At 45.5% G+C, this 15,364-nt stretch overlaps 1 protein-coding gene across 1 annotated transcript in view; it reads right to left on the bottom strand.

Moving 5' to 3' along the window:
- Positions 1 to 89: 89 nt before the first annotated feature.
- Positions 90 to 15,364, bottom strand: part of TCERG1L (transcription elongation regulator 1 like) — a 273,068-nt gene continuing 257,793 nt past the window's right edge. The window contains exon 13 of the mRNA XM_061634363.1: positions 90 to 246. Coding sequence (XP_061490347.1) covers positions 90 to 246 — 157 coding nt within the window. The remainder of the gene's footprint in view (positions 247 to 15,364) is intronic.

The raw sequence follows: 15,364 nt of genomic DNA, 5'->3' as shown, positions 1-15,364 counted from the left end.
TCAAAAGATGACAGAAAATGCATGCCTTCGATTTCCTCCACTGTAGATACCACAGGATTTGCCTTGTGTTCTTATTGTAGATCTCCTTTTTATCTCATCTTACGTAGCCGTATTCTATTCTCTTTGTCTCTTTTTTTAAGGATAAGTATGAACTGATTGAAAAAATGCTCCTGGTCTTTCTTCTTCTGAACAAGTCGAAATCGTTGATCAGTGCCATATTTCTCGGCAAACTCCTTAAATGTTGTCCTGGAAGTAATCAAACATAAGCTACAATTGTTACAATTTTATTATTTATTTATTTATTGAATTCTATCCCATCCTTCCTCCCAGTAGGAGCCCAGGGCAGCAATTATTATAATCAAACATAAGTTACATTGTTTGTCAACATATTTCAATATTCTTTGGTCCTTAGTTATATATTCAACCTTTTTGGATTGAAATAATTCTTAATTTGTCATTATCACTAGCAAAGATGAAAGTGGAAACACCAAAGACAAAATCTGGAAAGCACATTCATCTGCTGGATTTCACATCCTGAGCCATTGTTTCCACTCCAAAGAATGTAGACATCCTTATTGATAGCAGAAAGTTTTAATAATAATAATAATAATAATAATAATAATAATAATAATAATAAATGGTTTATATCCTGCCCTTCCTCCCAGCAGGAGCCCAGGGTGGCAAACAAAAGCACTAAAAACATTAAAACATGATAAAAAAACTTTAAAACACATTAAAAAACACATCTTCAAAAATGTTACTTAAAAAAAGCTATCAAAATATCTTCTAAGATAAAAACATTTTTAAAAAGAATGTTTAAGAATGTATTAAAAAGCAATTCCAACACAGATGCAGACTGGGATAGATCTCAATTTAAAGGTTTGTTGAAAGAGGAAAGTATTCAATAGGTGAGGAAAGGATAACAGAGATGGCACCTGCCTAATATTTAAGGGGAGGGAATTCCACAGGGTAGGTGCCGCCACACTAAAGGTCCATTTCCGATGTTGTGCAGAACAGACTGACTGATAAGATGGTATCTGCAGGAGGCCCACACCTGCAGAGCGCAGTGATCGACTGGGTAAATAAGGGATAAGACGGTCTTTCAGGTATCCTGGTCCCAAGCTGTATAGGGCTTTGTATACCAAAACTAGAACCTTGAACTTGGCCTGGTGGCAAATGGGCAGCCAGTGTTGACCATTGTACTGTACTGTCACTGAGTGTTTTTCCATCAAGTCTGAAAGTCTGGAAAGTTACAAGAAGTGTCTGGAGAAGCAGCCTTATCTGCTGTGCCTGGCCTGAGAGAGCAGACATCCAAGGCCAGTAGTTGTCATGGTAACGGGAGATAACAGCTTGGGAAAAGGTCTAACTGTTGATGTTAGAGTGCTGTCTGTGTCTTTCTTACTTTTGCTTTTGAAGAGGGAAGAAGGGGGGAACTATGCCTTTGGCCGTAATGTCTTAGTAAAGACTCTTAAAACTTTCTCAAGCCTCTGTGAAGTTTCTTGCTCAACTTAACTCCAAAGTAACATTCGCTGTCACGCAACAACGCTCACACATCAACAGGGTTATGGGCCCAGATCCAATGCGCATTACACAGGAGTAAGTGGCTGGTCTGAACGGCAGATGGAGATCCAGAGGGCAGCTTGATTGATTGTGCCAGACAGAGGTGAGCAGAGATGGCTGCTGTAAACATGTCTGGAGGCTTGCCAATGGAGAGACTTACAGAAAAGAATTATGGCAGTTGGAAGCCAAGAATGCATGCTTTCTTGATAAAAGAGGATTTATGGGAAGCTATTGAAGGAACACCCCCTGCACCCCTTACAGCGGCCTGGACACGGAATGATGAGAGGGCGCAGGCTTTTATTACTCTGGCTCTATCAGACTCTCAACTGCTACACGTGAGAGATGTTACAAACGCCAAACAGATGTGGGACGTGTTGGAGGCCCTTCATGTGCAACAGACCGCGGGATCTAGATTGTGTTTGGCAAGGAAGCTGTATCAGATGTGCTTCACGGGTGAGTGCGATATGAGTGAGCATCTCACGGAATTCAGGCGCTTGTTTGCTGAGTTACAGGATCGAGGAGTCGAGCACTCTGTCCTTCAGAAGACCTATTTGATCCTGGCTTCACTCGATGGGAGTTGGAATAATTTTGTTATGGGAATTGAAGCCATGCCCGATGGGGGGCTCAATGTTGCATTTATTGAGGAAAAATTGACCCAGGAATGGCAGCGGAGGCAGGAGGCGAAGAATGCCGAGCCGAAGGAGGCTGTCGGAAGCAAGCAGGATTACAAGCAGGAGCAGCAGCGGCTAAAGGCTTGTTATGTCTGCGGAGCTCGTGGGTATCTCCAGAGAGACTGTGCAGTCAAGCGAAACTCCAGAGAAGGAGGCTGGAAGCAGGGAAGTGTGAACTTTGTTTGTAAACAGAAGCCTCAAGATTTAGGACCTATTGACTGGATTATTGACAGTGGTGCGTCCCATATATTAATCAAAGACAGGAGTTTGTTTTATTCGTCTACAGATGAGCAGGACTTTGTTCAATTGGCGGATGGATCACAGAAAAATGTGGAGGCTCGAGGACTGGTGAGATTTGATAAGCTTGGAATACTGTCAGATTGTTTGTTTGTACCAGAACTGTCTCATAACATGTTGTCTGTGAGAAAACTGACCAGTTGTGGGTTTTTCAGTGTTGTTTGAAAGAGACAAATGTTATGTAATGAGGGGAGATCAAGTGTGCTTGCAGGGAAGCCTGAATGATTCCCAGTTTGTAATAAAGAGCAGTCAAGCAGGGTGTGCTGTGTTCAATGCTGAGGCACAGACACATCAAGGCTGCGTCCATGAATGGCATCAGAGGCTGGGGCATGCAAACTTTGACACGATAAAGAAAACCCCGATGCATAGTGAAAACATGCGTTTGAAAGACTGTGGGCAGTTAATGATGGATTGTGACGCTTGCCATAAAGCAAAAGTGACAATTGCACCCATAAACCGGGAGGCTGAAAGGACCACATGTGCTCCCTATGAACTCATTCATGTTGATTTATCAGGGCCAATAAACACTTCACGAGGAGGTGCTAAGTACTTTATGGTTGTGGTAGATGATTTTTTGAGATACACTCATCTTTATTTGCTCAAGCATAAAAGTGAAGCTGAGCAGAAGCTGAAACTGTTCATAAAGAGAATCGAAACTCAACATGGCACCACGGTGGGGGCTATACGCTCAGACCAGGGAGGTGAATTCACAAGCAAAGCATTGAGTGACTTCCTTGAGAGTAAGGGAATAAACCAGAATTTCACAGCTCTGTTTAGCCCGTTTTCTAACGGGACTGCTAAGAGAAAAAACAGGGTTCTTCAGGAAGCAATGAGAGCCATGTTAATGGATTCCAGTTTAGGGAATTCTTTCTGGGGAGAGGCAATCATGTATGCGAATTACATTCACAACAGGGTGTTACACAGTGCACTTGGAATGTCACCTTATGAGAAACTCACTGGGAGAAAGCCGAAAGTGCAACACATTCAGAAATTTGGAGCTAGATGCTGGGTCCACATTCCACAGGGAAAAAGAAGGGGCAAACTTGCACCCAGAGCACAACAGGGATTTGTTCTGGGGTTTCAGAATGCATATTTCAGAGTTTGGATACCAGAAACACAGCAATTAATTCTGAGCAGAAGCATTAAAGTCTCAGAAAAGCCTTGGGATCAAAGGCAAACAGTCATTCTTACAGGGTCAGCTGACATACAAGCACAAACATTTAAACCAAATCTTGACATAAAAGTGGAAGGCACACAAATTCCACTTAGGGATGCATTAAATGAACTCATTTGTGGGAAATGGAGATCAAAGAAACGCAAGGCTGAGGAAATGGAATATCCTACGCAGGCTGTACCAAGCACCAGCTCAAATGGGGGGGCTGGGAGAGCAGAAGCTCTAGTGCCTTTGAGACGTTCTGAGAGATCCAATATTGGCAAACCGCCTGATAGATTCACGGTAGGATTAATAACCAGTCCTGGAATGCATAAAGAGGTTGAGATGGATCCTGAGACACTGTATCTGACTTGTGTTCAGCCGAAGTTTGATTGAATAAAGTTCTAGCTAAATGTACTGAAATGTAAACTGGATTTGTATGATGTAATGTACTGAAATGTATTGCAAGATGTATTGTAGAAATGTATTATTGTTGTTGTTGTAATGAATTACAGACATGATGGGAAAAAAGGGGAGATTGTTGACCATTGTACTGTACTGTCACTGAGTGTTTTTCCATCAAGTCTGAAAGTCTGGAAAGTTACAAGAAGTGTCTGGAGAAGCAGCCTTATCTGCTGTGCCTGGCCTGAGAGAGCAGACATCCAAGGCCAGTAGTTGTCATGGTAACGGGAGATAACAGCTTGGGAAAAGGTCTAACTGTTGATGTTAGAGTGCTGTCTGTGTCTTTCTTACTTTTGCTTTTGAAGAGAGAAGAAGGGGGGGAACTATGCCTTTGGCCGTAATGTCTTAGTAAAGACTCTTAAAACTTTCTCAAGCCTCTGTGAAGTTTCTTGCTCAACTTAACTCCAAAGTAACGTTCGCTGTCATGCAACAACGCTCACACATCAACAGCCAGTGCAATTCTTTCAGCAGTGGGGTGACATGTTGGCGATACCCTGCCCCAGTGAACAGTCTCACCACCACATTTTGCACCAGCTGCAGCTTCCAGACCAACCTTAAGGGCAGCCTCAGATAGAGCACATTACAGTAATCCAGCCTGGAGGTTACCAGTGCCTGGACAACAGTGGTCAGGCTATCCTGGTCCAGAAATGGCTGCAGCTGTCTTACCAGGTGAAGCTGGTAAAAGGCACTCCTAGCCACTGAGGCCTCTAGCGACAAAGATGGATCTAGGAGTAACCCCAGACTATGTACCTGCTCTTTCAGAGGGAGTATGACCTCATCCCAAGCAAGCAACTGACCAATTATCCGAACTCTGAAACCACCAACCCACAGCATCTCTGTCTTGCTAGGATTCAGAGTCAGTTTACTGGCCCTCATCCAGCCCACCACCAAGTCCAGGCAGTGGTCAAGGGCTGGCACGGCCTCTCCCAATTCAGATGTTATGGAGAAATAGAGCTGGGTATCGTCAGCATACTGCTGACACCTCACCTCAAATCTCCTGATGACCACTCCCAAGGCTTCATATAGGCGTTAAACAGCATGGGGGACAAGATGGTACCCTGCGGCACCCCACAGCACAACTGCCAGGGGCCCGAAAGACAGTCACCCAATCCTATTCTCTGAGAACGACCTCGGAGATAGGATCGGAACCACTGTAAAAAAATGCCTCTAATACCCATCTCACCAAGTCAGCCCAGAAGGATACCATGGTGAATGGTATCAAAAGCAGCTGGGAGATCAAGTAAGAGTAACAGGGTTGCATTCCCCCTGTCCTTCTCCCGATAAAGGTCATCATCCATCAGGGTGACCAAGGCCGATTCAGTCCCATAACCAGGCCTGAACCCAGACTGGGATGGGTCAAGATAATTTGTTTCATCCAGGAGTACCTGCAATTGCTGTGTCACAACCCTCTCAATCACCTTCTCTAAAAAGGGGGTATTTGCAACCAGTTGGTAGTTGTCACAAACCAATGGGTCCAGGGTGGGCCTTTTCAGGAGTGGTTGGATCACTGCATCTTTCAAGGCAGCTGGAACCACTCCCTCTCACAATGACACACTGACCACACCCTGGATTCACTGAATCAACCCCCCTCAGCAAGCTTTAATAAGCCAAGAAAGGCAAGAGTTGAGAGGACACGTTGCTGGCCACATCATTGCAAGCACCTTGTCCACGTCATCAGGCTGCATCAAATGAAACCATTCCCAAGACATTGCAGCAGATGCTGCACTGGACTACAGTAGATGTGGATGGGTCATCAAGACTGCTATGGAGATGAGCAACTTTACCCCCAAAGTGGGTATTAGTTCATTGTGTATCATCCAAAGTAATTAGATGGGATTCTCAAAAATTAAGACTGTAAATTCTTCTTCAGCTTAAGCTTGCCAATAAAAAAGATGGGACCTGGATGTTTTAAGTTGGATTTATTTCATTCAGAATACTGCAAAAATTTAAATGGCATTTTGGTTCCTATTCTTAAATGGGGATGGGTTTGCCCTCACACCCCATACAGAGAAGAGTCAGGAGTTGGATATCCAAAGGGAGGGGGTTGTGGAAAGGTCACATGGGGCCAATTTGGGCAATGAAGGAAGAAGGGGGAGCTTGCTTTATAAGCTTACTCCACCCCCAACCATTCCTCCTTCTTACTTTACTGTGCCCTCCGTCCTTCCCTATAGGCAGCATGGGCTTAACTAGTTGCTCATGAAGGGGCTAAGAAAGAATGTTTGGGTGGGGGTCTTGATTAGGATCCTTCCTTTTTTGCTTACTTCATACTGATGGGATGAATTCAGTTGGCTTTGGGAGTGGTGTGGTTGGTTGCCCTGCGGGGCATGGAGTTCATGCAGGTGAGGAAGGTGTGGGGGGAACATCAGTAGGTATACTGAGGCATTACTGGTTAAGGCACCCTTTAGGGATCTGCCAGTGCTTCTTCACTGGTGGGGTATGCTCCTTTAGACCTGACATGCACCGTTTGGGTGAACACAGGTGCAGCAGGGCCTGGATGTGCATGGTGGGTTCATACTCAAGGTTCATCTAGCAAGGAAGGAGTGCTTTCTTCCCCATCCTTTGCTGAGGAGCCACAGCCTGCAGCTGTAGCACATGCCCAGGGGTTTGGAGGGATGCTTTCCTAACAGAGTTAGTTAAATTCCTCACCTTCTCGTGCCTTTGGAATTTTGTTAATTCATCTGCAATTCCCCCAGATTGGTTTTAATAAGCATCACCTTATTCCATTATCCTGTCTCATGAATCTTCTTTGTGGGTGTGGTGGCAAAGACTTTTGTGAGGCTCCATATAGTGACATGCCTTTTGACTCCCAGTTATGACTCCAAATTGATAAAGGTTGGGTGGTGGGATTTTTTTTGTGCCCTGGACCCACAGAAAGAGCAAATCAGAGGCATAACCTAACTTAGATCAGTGGGGAATTTGCCCAACTCAATACACATTAGTGTAGATTTAGCAGATGGAAACTAAAATATTGGTTTGCATTTGTGTTCTAAAGGTTTGATTTTGCATATGTTACAAAAGCATAAAACAATATTATGTTAGGGATGGGTCCAAAGTTAAAATCCATGTGGGGCCAGTTCATCATAGGATGGGATTAAATTCCTTTCCATACCCTTTCCAGACGTTTTAAAGGACAAATCCATATATATCCTTAAAAATCTGCACATATTTTTATGTAATAATTAAGGGGGGAACCCACACACAACACGAGGTGGTCTGAGTTGTGAGTGCTTATGAGGTAGTCTGAGGGCTGCTTTGTCTTGCTGTTTCTAAAAATTAATTTCAGTCAACTAAGAGTGGTTTGCTAGTGCACGAGGCATCTGCCACATGCCACATGTGCAGAAATCCATGTGGCAAGTCTTGATGATGTTACATACACTTGAATGTTACATACATTTTAGATATTTTACGTCCAGTTCCTTCTTGAGTCTTAAAGAGAATAAAATGTAAAATACATTAAAACATATAAAATTCCCCCTGAGAGTGATGACTCTGGATAGATTTTGATGTATCCAACAACCATTGTTATTTTTATTTTTGACGGAGGGCGACGGAGTGTGGTCGAGTGCGAGTTGGTCTGCTGGCGTTGCGGCCTCCGCCTTTGGGACGCCGCGGCTTCGAACTGCTCTGACCCCGCTGCCGTTGTGCTGTGGCCCGGGCTGTTGTGGTGTGCTCGGGCGGCTTGGGTGCTGCCGTTTCGCCGCTTGCTGCTTGCTGCCGCTTGCTGTTTCGCCGCTTGCTGGTTGCTGCTTGCTGCCGCTTGCTGTCGTTGTGCGGCGTCTTTCGCCGTTGGAGTCGTTGCTCCTTCTTCGGGTCGCTGGCTCTTGGTCGCTGTGGCATTGCTGCTTCGGGCTGCTGTCGTTGTGGGTGCCGTTGTTGCCGTTGTTGCCGTTGTTGCCGCTTGCGCTCTGCTCTGCCCTGTCGTCCTTCGTGTGCTCTCCGCCTTGCTGCGTTGTTGATCATCATTGCTGTGGTTGCTTGGTCGTCTCTACCATTATTGTCTTCACTGTTCTGTTATCGGAGACGGAGTGGATCGTCGTTTGTTTTGGGACGCGAACGTCGATTTTTCCTATTTTGGGATATTGCTGCGTTTTTGCTCTTTCTGTCCCATCGCCATCGTGTCATCAGTGTGTTGCTGCTATTACGGCCTCTTTAAGAACGGCCAGTGTTGTTAACATAGTTGTGGCACTGAGATTGCAACATTTTAACTCATTGCTGCCACCTGGATGTAATGAATAGGCTTGAATGTGTTTTATGTTTTGTGAATGATTGAGCTGTTAATGTATGTGAGTCTTTAGTTGGAATTGCGTTGTAGTTTTAATATTGTTTGAGTGTATTGAGTGCATGTTTATTGTATTGTATTATTGATTAAGTGTGCTGATTATTTGGTATGAATGTGATCAGGTGTGTGTGTATTGGTGCTTTTATCTGTTTTAATATGTGCCTGGGAGAGAGTATTATACATCAATCGGGGAGACCTTCGGGGGCCCCAATTAGCGTAGTGACGGGTAATGGGAGGTATGGTGTTGTGAGGAGAGCAGGCCAGGTAAGGGGAACCCGTCCCAGACAAGTAGTGTCTGTGACCCGTTCCGGTTCTCCTCACATCCCCAGGATTGCTGGTTGTCCTATCAGTCAGCCTTCGGATCTCCATATGCTGTTGTTAAACGCCAGGTCGGTACAGCATAAGATCTCCCTTGTTCATGATTTAATTGTGGACAAGGCGGCCGACCTGGCGTGCATAACCGAGACCTGGGTGGGTGATATGGGAGGAGTCGTCCTTTCCCAGCTTTGCCCACCTGGGTATACGGTTCAGCATTATGGTAGAGCCGAAGGTCGGGGAGGTGGGGTTGCTGTGGTCTATAGGAGTTCTTTCTCACTCACCAAGCACCCTGTACAGGTGACGACTGGTTTGGAGTGTCTCCACCTTGCGCTGGGCCAGAGAGACAGGTTGGGAATTTTGTTGGTGTACCGCCCGCCCTGCTGCTCAACAAATTCCCTAACTGAGCTGACAGAGGTAGTCTCGGAGATACTGTTGCAGTCCCCTAGACTGTTGGTACTGGGGGACTTCAATGTTCATGCCGAGACTGCTTTATCTGGGGCGGCTCAGGACTTCATGGCCTCCATGACAACCATGGGGCTGTCTCAGGTTGTTACTGGCCCGACGCATGTGTCGGGACATACCCTTGATTTGATCTTCGCCACTGGACAGGGAGATGGTGATCTGGAGGTTGGGGTTTTTTCATCTACCCCATTGTCATGGACAGATCACCGCTTGCTGAGGTTTAGGCTTACGGCGACCCTTTCCCTCTGCAAGGGTGGGGGACCTATTAAATTGGTCCGCCCCCGGAGACTAATGGATCCTGAGGGTTTCCAAAGGGCTCTAGGGGATTTTCTGACTGAGAAGACTGGCGCTCCTGTTGAAGCCCTGGTTGAACTGTGGAATACGGAGCTGACCCGGGCAGTTGACACGATCGCTCCCATGCGCCCCCTCCTATGTAGAGCTCATACAGCCCCATGGTATACGTCGGAGCTGAGAGCAATGAAGCAAGAGAGGAGGAGGCTTGAGTGCAGATGGAGGCGGACTCCCGACGAATGCAATTATGCCTTGGTAAGTGCCTGCTCTAAGCGATATACAGCAGCGGTGAGGGCAGCAAAAAAGAGATATTTTGCTGTCAGTATTAAGGCATCACTCTCCCACCCAGCGGAGCTTTTTAAAACTGTACGAGGGCTTTTACATCTTGGCCCTCGGGATACTATAGACTCATCTGTAGCCCGCTGTGATGAGTTCGCTAGACACTTCCAAAATAAGATCGCCTGCATTCGTCGGGACTTAGATTCCAATATTATAGCAGTTGGATCCAATGAAGCATCCAGATCACGGTCTTGTCCTCTTTTATTGGATGAGTTTCAGTTGGTGCAGCTTGAGGATGTTGACAAGATTCTTGGACTGGTATGTGCGACCACGTCTGTGCTGGATCCTTGCCCCTCTTGGCTGGTGAAAGCTGGCAGGACCGGAACCTCCGGCTGGGCCAAGGAGGTAATTAATGCCTCTTTGCGAGAGGGAGTGGTCCCTGACTGCCTAAAAGCGGCGGTGGTGAGACCGCTCCTGAAAAAACCCTCCTTGGACCCAGATAACTTGAACAATTATAGACCTGTGGCGAATGTTCCGTTCCTGGGCAAGGTTCTGGAACGGGTGGTTGCCACCCAGCTCCAGGGTCTCTTGGATGACACTGATTATCTCGATCCGTTTCAATCCGGTTTTAGGCCTGGGTTTGGTACTGAAACAGCCTTGGTCGCCCTGTATGATGACCTTTGTTGGGAGAGGGACAGGGGGAGTGTGACCCTGTTGATTCTCCTTGATCTCTCAGCTGCTTTTGATACCATCGACCATGGTATCCTTCTGGGAAGGCTCACGGAGTTGGGAGTTGGGGGTATTGCTTGGCAGTGGCTCCGCTCCTACTTGGTGGGTTGTCAACAGAAGGTAGTGCTTGGGGAACACTGCTCGACACCCTGGACTCTCCATTGTGGAGTCCCACAGGGATCGGTACTGTCCCCCATGCTTTTCAACATCTATATGAAGCCGCTGGGTGCGGTCATCAGGAGTTTTGGAGTGCGTTGTCACCAGTACGCTGATGACACGCAACTCTATTTCTCCTTTTCATCTTCCTCAGGTGAGGCTGTTAACATACTAAACCGTTGCCTGGCCGCGATAATGGATTGGATGGGAGCTAACTGACTGAAGCTTAATCCAGACAAGACCGAGACGCTGTTAGTGAGTGCCTTCTCTGCCCAGATGGTGGATGTTCACCCTTTTCTGGATGGGGTTACACTCCCCTTGAAAGAACAGGTTCGTAGCTTGGGAGTTCTCCTCGACTCTTCCCTGTCTGTTGAGGCTCAGGTAGCCTCAGTGGCACGGAATGCTTTTTACCATCTTCGATTGGTAGCCCAGCTACGTCCCTATCTGGACAGTGACGACCACGCCTCAGTCGTTCATGCTCTGGTAACTTCTAGATTGGACTACTGCAATGCGCTCTACGTTGGGCTGCCCTTGAAGATAGTTCGGAAACTACAGTTAGTCCAGAATGCAGCGGCCAGATTGTTGACGCGGACCAGAAGGTCCGCTCATATAACACCTGTTCTGGCCCATCTGCACTGGCTTCCTATTTGTTTCCGGGCTAAATTCAAAGTGCTGGTTTTGACCTATAAAGCCTTACACGGCATGGGACCGCAGTACCTGGTGGAGCACCTCTCCCAATATGAAACTACCCATACACTGCGCTCAACATCTAAGGCCCTCCTCCGAGTTCCATATCATCGAGAGGCTCAGAGGGTGGTGACTAGAAATAGGGCCTTTTCCGTTGTGGCTCCCGAACTATGGAATGGTCTCCCTGATGAGGTGTGCCTGGCGCCGATGCTGCTATCTTTTCGGCACCAGGTGAAAACCTTTTTATACTCCCAGGCATTTTAAAGTGTATTTTACAGTATTTTAGCAATATTTTGTATTTTTGACGTTGTTTGGTTCTTGTATTGTTTGTCTGTTTTTGGTTTTTGATTCATTGTACTTACTGTATTTATATATTGTACTTGTTTTTATTTTATGTACACCGCCCAGAGAGCCTTCGGGCTTAGGGCGGTATATAAATAAAATAAAATAAATAAATAAATAAATAAATGACACGACATTAAGACCCTTTGCTTCCAGTGAGACTTGCTACCTTGATGTCAACATCCATGGCAGCTGGAGTTCGGTGTGCTTGCTCTTAGGTGGCAGAAATTATTTTTTAAAGAAGACAGCAGCGTACAGATTCCAGAGCAAGCCTGTACCAATCCCTGCACTGACCTGGGCAGAATGGATTCAAGTGCATCCACTTCAGAATCAAGTCTCACTGGATGCCTTCTCCCCAGCTCCGTAGTATTTTTGATACAATTGAGTGGTGCTGATTTCTTGGAATACTATGAGAACCTTGCAGAGTTTGGGATTCAAGGAAACCTGCCTTGTTTGAAGTGCTCAGAGATTTCTGATACAGGCTACTGTAGAGTTTTGTTCAATCCACTTTACTGGGAAGAGAAAAGGGCTGGCCCTGCCACTTGGCTGCATCTTAGCAAGACAACTTCAGTAAAGTGGCCTTCTCTGAGAAATTGACTGACTCAGTGCGAATACGCAGGGATATCCCTCTTCAGCTTCCTTCGAAGAGGTGTGGCTTCCTTTCTTTTCATTTGTTAATGATTCAGTTGAAGGCAAAAAACAGCTAAGACTCATAAGCAATTTTGGAGAAGTTGCCTCCAACAATTCCTTTATTGTCTTGAATGTACTAACCATTTGTGTCTCTGCCCATCCTCTTTGTGAGATGTTCTTGTTCCAATGCATTTTGTACTATGAGACATTGAAGTGGGTCAGAGTAGGGATATATGGAAAGGGCCTCCAACCATCTGCTTCACATTCTTTTATAAAAAATGGAAACATCTGACCTTCTATTCTTCTCTATGCATGCTCACTTGGATCAAACACAGTGCTTTTTATTTTTATTTTTGCCTACTCTATGCAATAACTAAGGGGAAATTGATAGTTAGTGCAGGGGGAGCCTAATTAGCTCATTAGGCTGGTCACAACACTAAGGTAGTGTAGTAAATAGATTCCAAGCAGAAATCATTGATAAGCACCAGAAGGCACCGGAATGATGAAAGGGGATTCTCTAGAATTGTCCTTAGTGCTTTGGGATCCATGGGTGAATGAAGCCCCTGTTTGTCTGGTCCTCACACCCAGAGACTTGGGGCTCAGAAGAGGTAGTGAATTAGGAGCAGTTGTGGACAGCAGTGTCTGTGTGGTAGTGGTGCTCATCCTAATGACAGCTGAATCACTGCTGCTTACCGTAGGAAAAGGGGCAAGGCAGCAAGGAGATGGTGTAGTGCAAACATATCGGTGGTGCCAATCCATCTCTCCTGCTGGTGAGTTTGCACTGTGCTGATCTCCCTGCCACTTTGCCCCTCCCCCTCCTGATAAGTAGGAGTGATTCAGCTGTCAGTAGGTCAGGTGAGCATGGCCGCTCCACCACACCATCCAGTACTGATCAGAAAGGCCTTCCTCAACACCAACAGCTGTGCCAGATGGGGCTGAAGCTGGTATGCCACTTCTGGTTCAGGCACACAAAAACAGCACCCACAGAGTTGACAGCATTTGTGCAGATCTCCTGTGCTACGTTTCATAAACGTGTGGCCCCAGTTAACCCAATACAAGTATCGTGCTGTTTTATTCCAGGAATGGGCACAGCACCATAAACACTGCAACAGCTCATAGAGAGTTTTGTTATTACAGAATGTATAGAAATCCACTTCTGTCATTATCATTTAGCTATCTCATTATTCTGGAATATTATCCATTGGGATGCTAAAGAATTACTTCTAATCATACTATCAACAGAATCTGAAAATATATTGTTTACATCAGTATGTGACAATGTGCATAATTATTCAAAATGTTAGCAAGAGAGAGCCTTCATGTTTTACTCTTTATCTTTGCAACATGAAAATTCATTATAATGAATCTTATCTTAATGATTTGCAAATTCAGTAAGAGAATCACATTTTTTACTACGAGATTCTCAGCAGCATTAATGGAAAATAGCTTGGGAGAGCCAAGCAAGCAACAATTCAAAATCTTATGTTTATAGTGCAGGTGCTGTACTAATGATAGATTCTCATGTGGATTTAATTAGGTTTTTGTCAAAAGACCAGCAAAGGAAATATTTTAGTGATTTTGCATTACACACTTACTCTTGTGCTTACACACACCATAAACACTAATCACATCTGCAATTGGATCTCTTAGTCAAAAGCAAAATACACTACTGCAATAGATTTTTAACTGTTCAGGTTATTTCATACAATGAGATAATAGCTGCGGATCAGATCAGCAATTTTATCATATGACTATGAATTAGGACTCAATCAACATACTGGCTCGGATACTTAACGCGTTCTGATACTTAATGCACTAAAATATGAAAATTGTGTGACTACAGACATCAAATGCTATATTCATTATAAATTATGCACATTATGTACATATTTAATATACAGATATGATACTGGTCATAAAGTTTAGATTTTCCTCCATAATTAATTTGGGAACTTAATTAAGAAGTAGAAAGGAGAGATGGAAAAGACTAGCACTGAACAGAAATTTTCAGAGTATGAAAAGCTCAGCCTGAATTGCAGGGAGGGGGGACAGCTCACTGGAGCTCTGGAGCTCCAGCTGGTGGATGGCTGCCCGAGATGTATTCTGGGGCAGCAGGGGAAGGTGGTTGCCACAAAAATAGTGGCTACCAGCAGGGTAGCTGCCTTTTTGTTGCAGCCACCAGTTTTTCCCTCAGAATTTCATGACTTATAAATGATGCCATGAAATGACTTGGGGCATTTGGCCTAGTCCTAGAAGGGTCACAGTAGTGGGATTTTGAGGTTCCATAAATTAATGATGATGGGCAACCCCCCCCCCGAGGTTGATACTTAATTTGGATCATGTAACCAAGCTCTTTTCAATTATTTCCAAGCCCCTATCAAATCTTAGCCTGCTGTATTTCAAGTGCCACAATCTGGAGTGCAACAGAGTGCCACTTGTTACCATTCTCCAACTCCCTCCTAGTGAGGCACCCAACCTCCTTTGGCAATCACTCACAAGCTCCCAAACTCATTCCCCCTAAACCTCCTTAGTGGGAGGCTGAGAATGGGAAGCAGCTGGGAATGAGAGGGGGGAAATGTCCCTGGCTTTCCTACCTCCTCCATCGCCTGGAGAGCACTGTTATGTCATCAACAGAGGTGTTAGGAGCTTAGGAAACTGTATTTAGAAAATGACAAATCCCCTCTGATGCTCATTGGGAGGCTTCTTCCTCAGCAAAGAGAACTTTCTGCCACCTACTACCCCCTCCCTTCCCTAAAGTAGGGCTTTTTTCTTTGGGAGGAAGGGGACCACAGAGGAATCAATGAAACAGGAGCATGGGAAGCAGCCTTATACCAAGTCAGCCCACTGGTCCATTTAGCTCAGTATTGCTGACACTGATTAGTAGTAGCTCTCCAAGGTGTCAGGCAGGAGTTTTTCCGAGCCTTACCTGGAGACACCAGGGATTGAACCTGGGATCTTTTGCACACAAAGCATGTGCTCTACCACTGAGCTACCACCCTTTATGTCAAATGCTCAAAAACACCCCCCCCACACACACACACAATTGGA

The sequence above is a fragment of the Rhineura floridana genome, chromosome 7 (assembly GCF_030035675.1).
Source record: "Rhineura floridana isolate rRhiFlo1 chromosome 7, rRhiFlo1.hap2, whole genome shotgun sequence".
NCBI classification, from domain to species: domain Eukaryota; kingdom Metazoa; phylum Chordata; class Lepidosauria; order Squamata; family Rhineuridae; genus Rhineura; species Rhineura floridana.
This window is presented reverse-complemented; position numbering and strand designations above follow the sequence as displayed.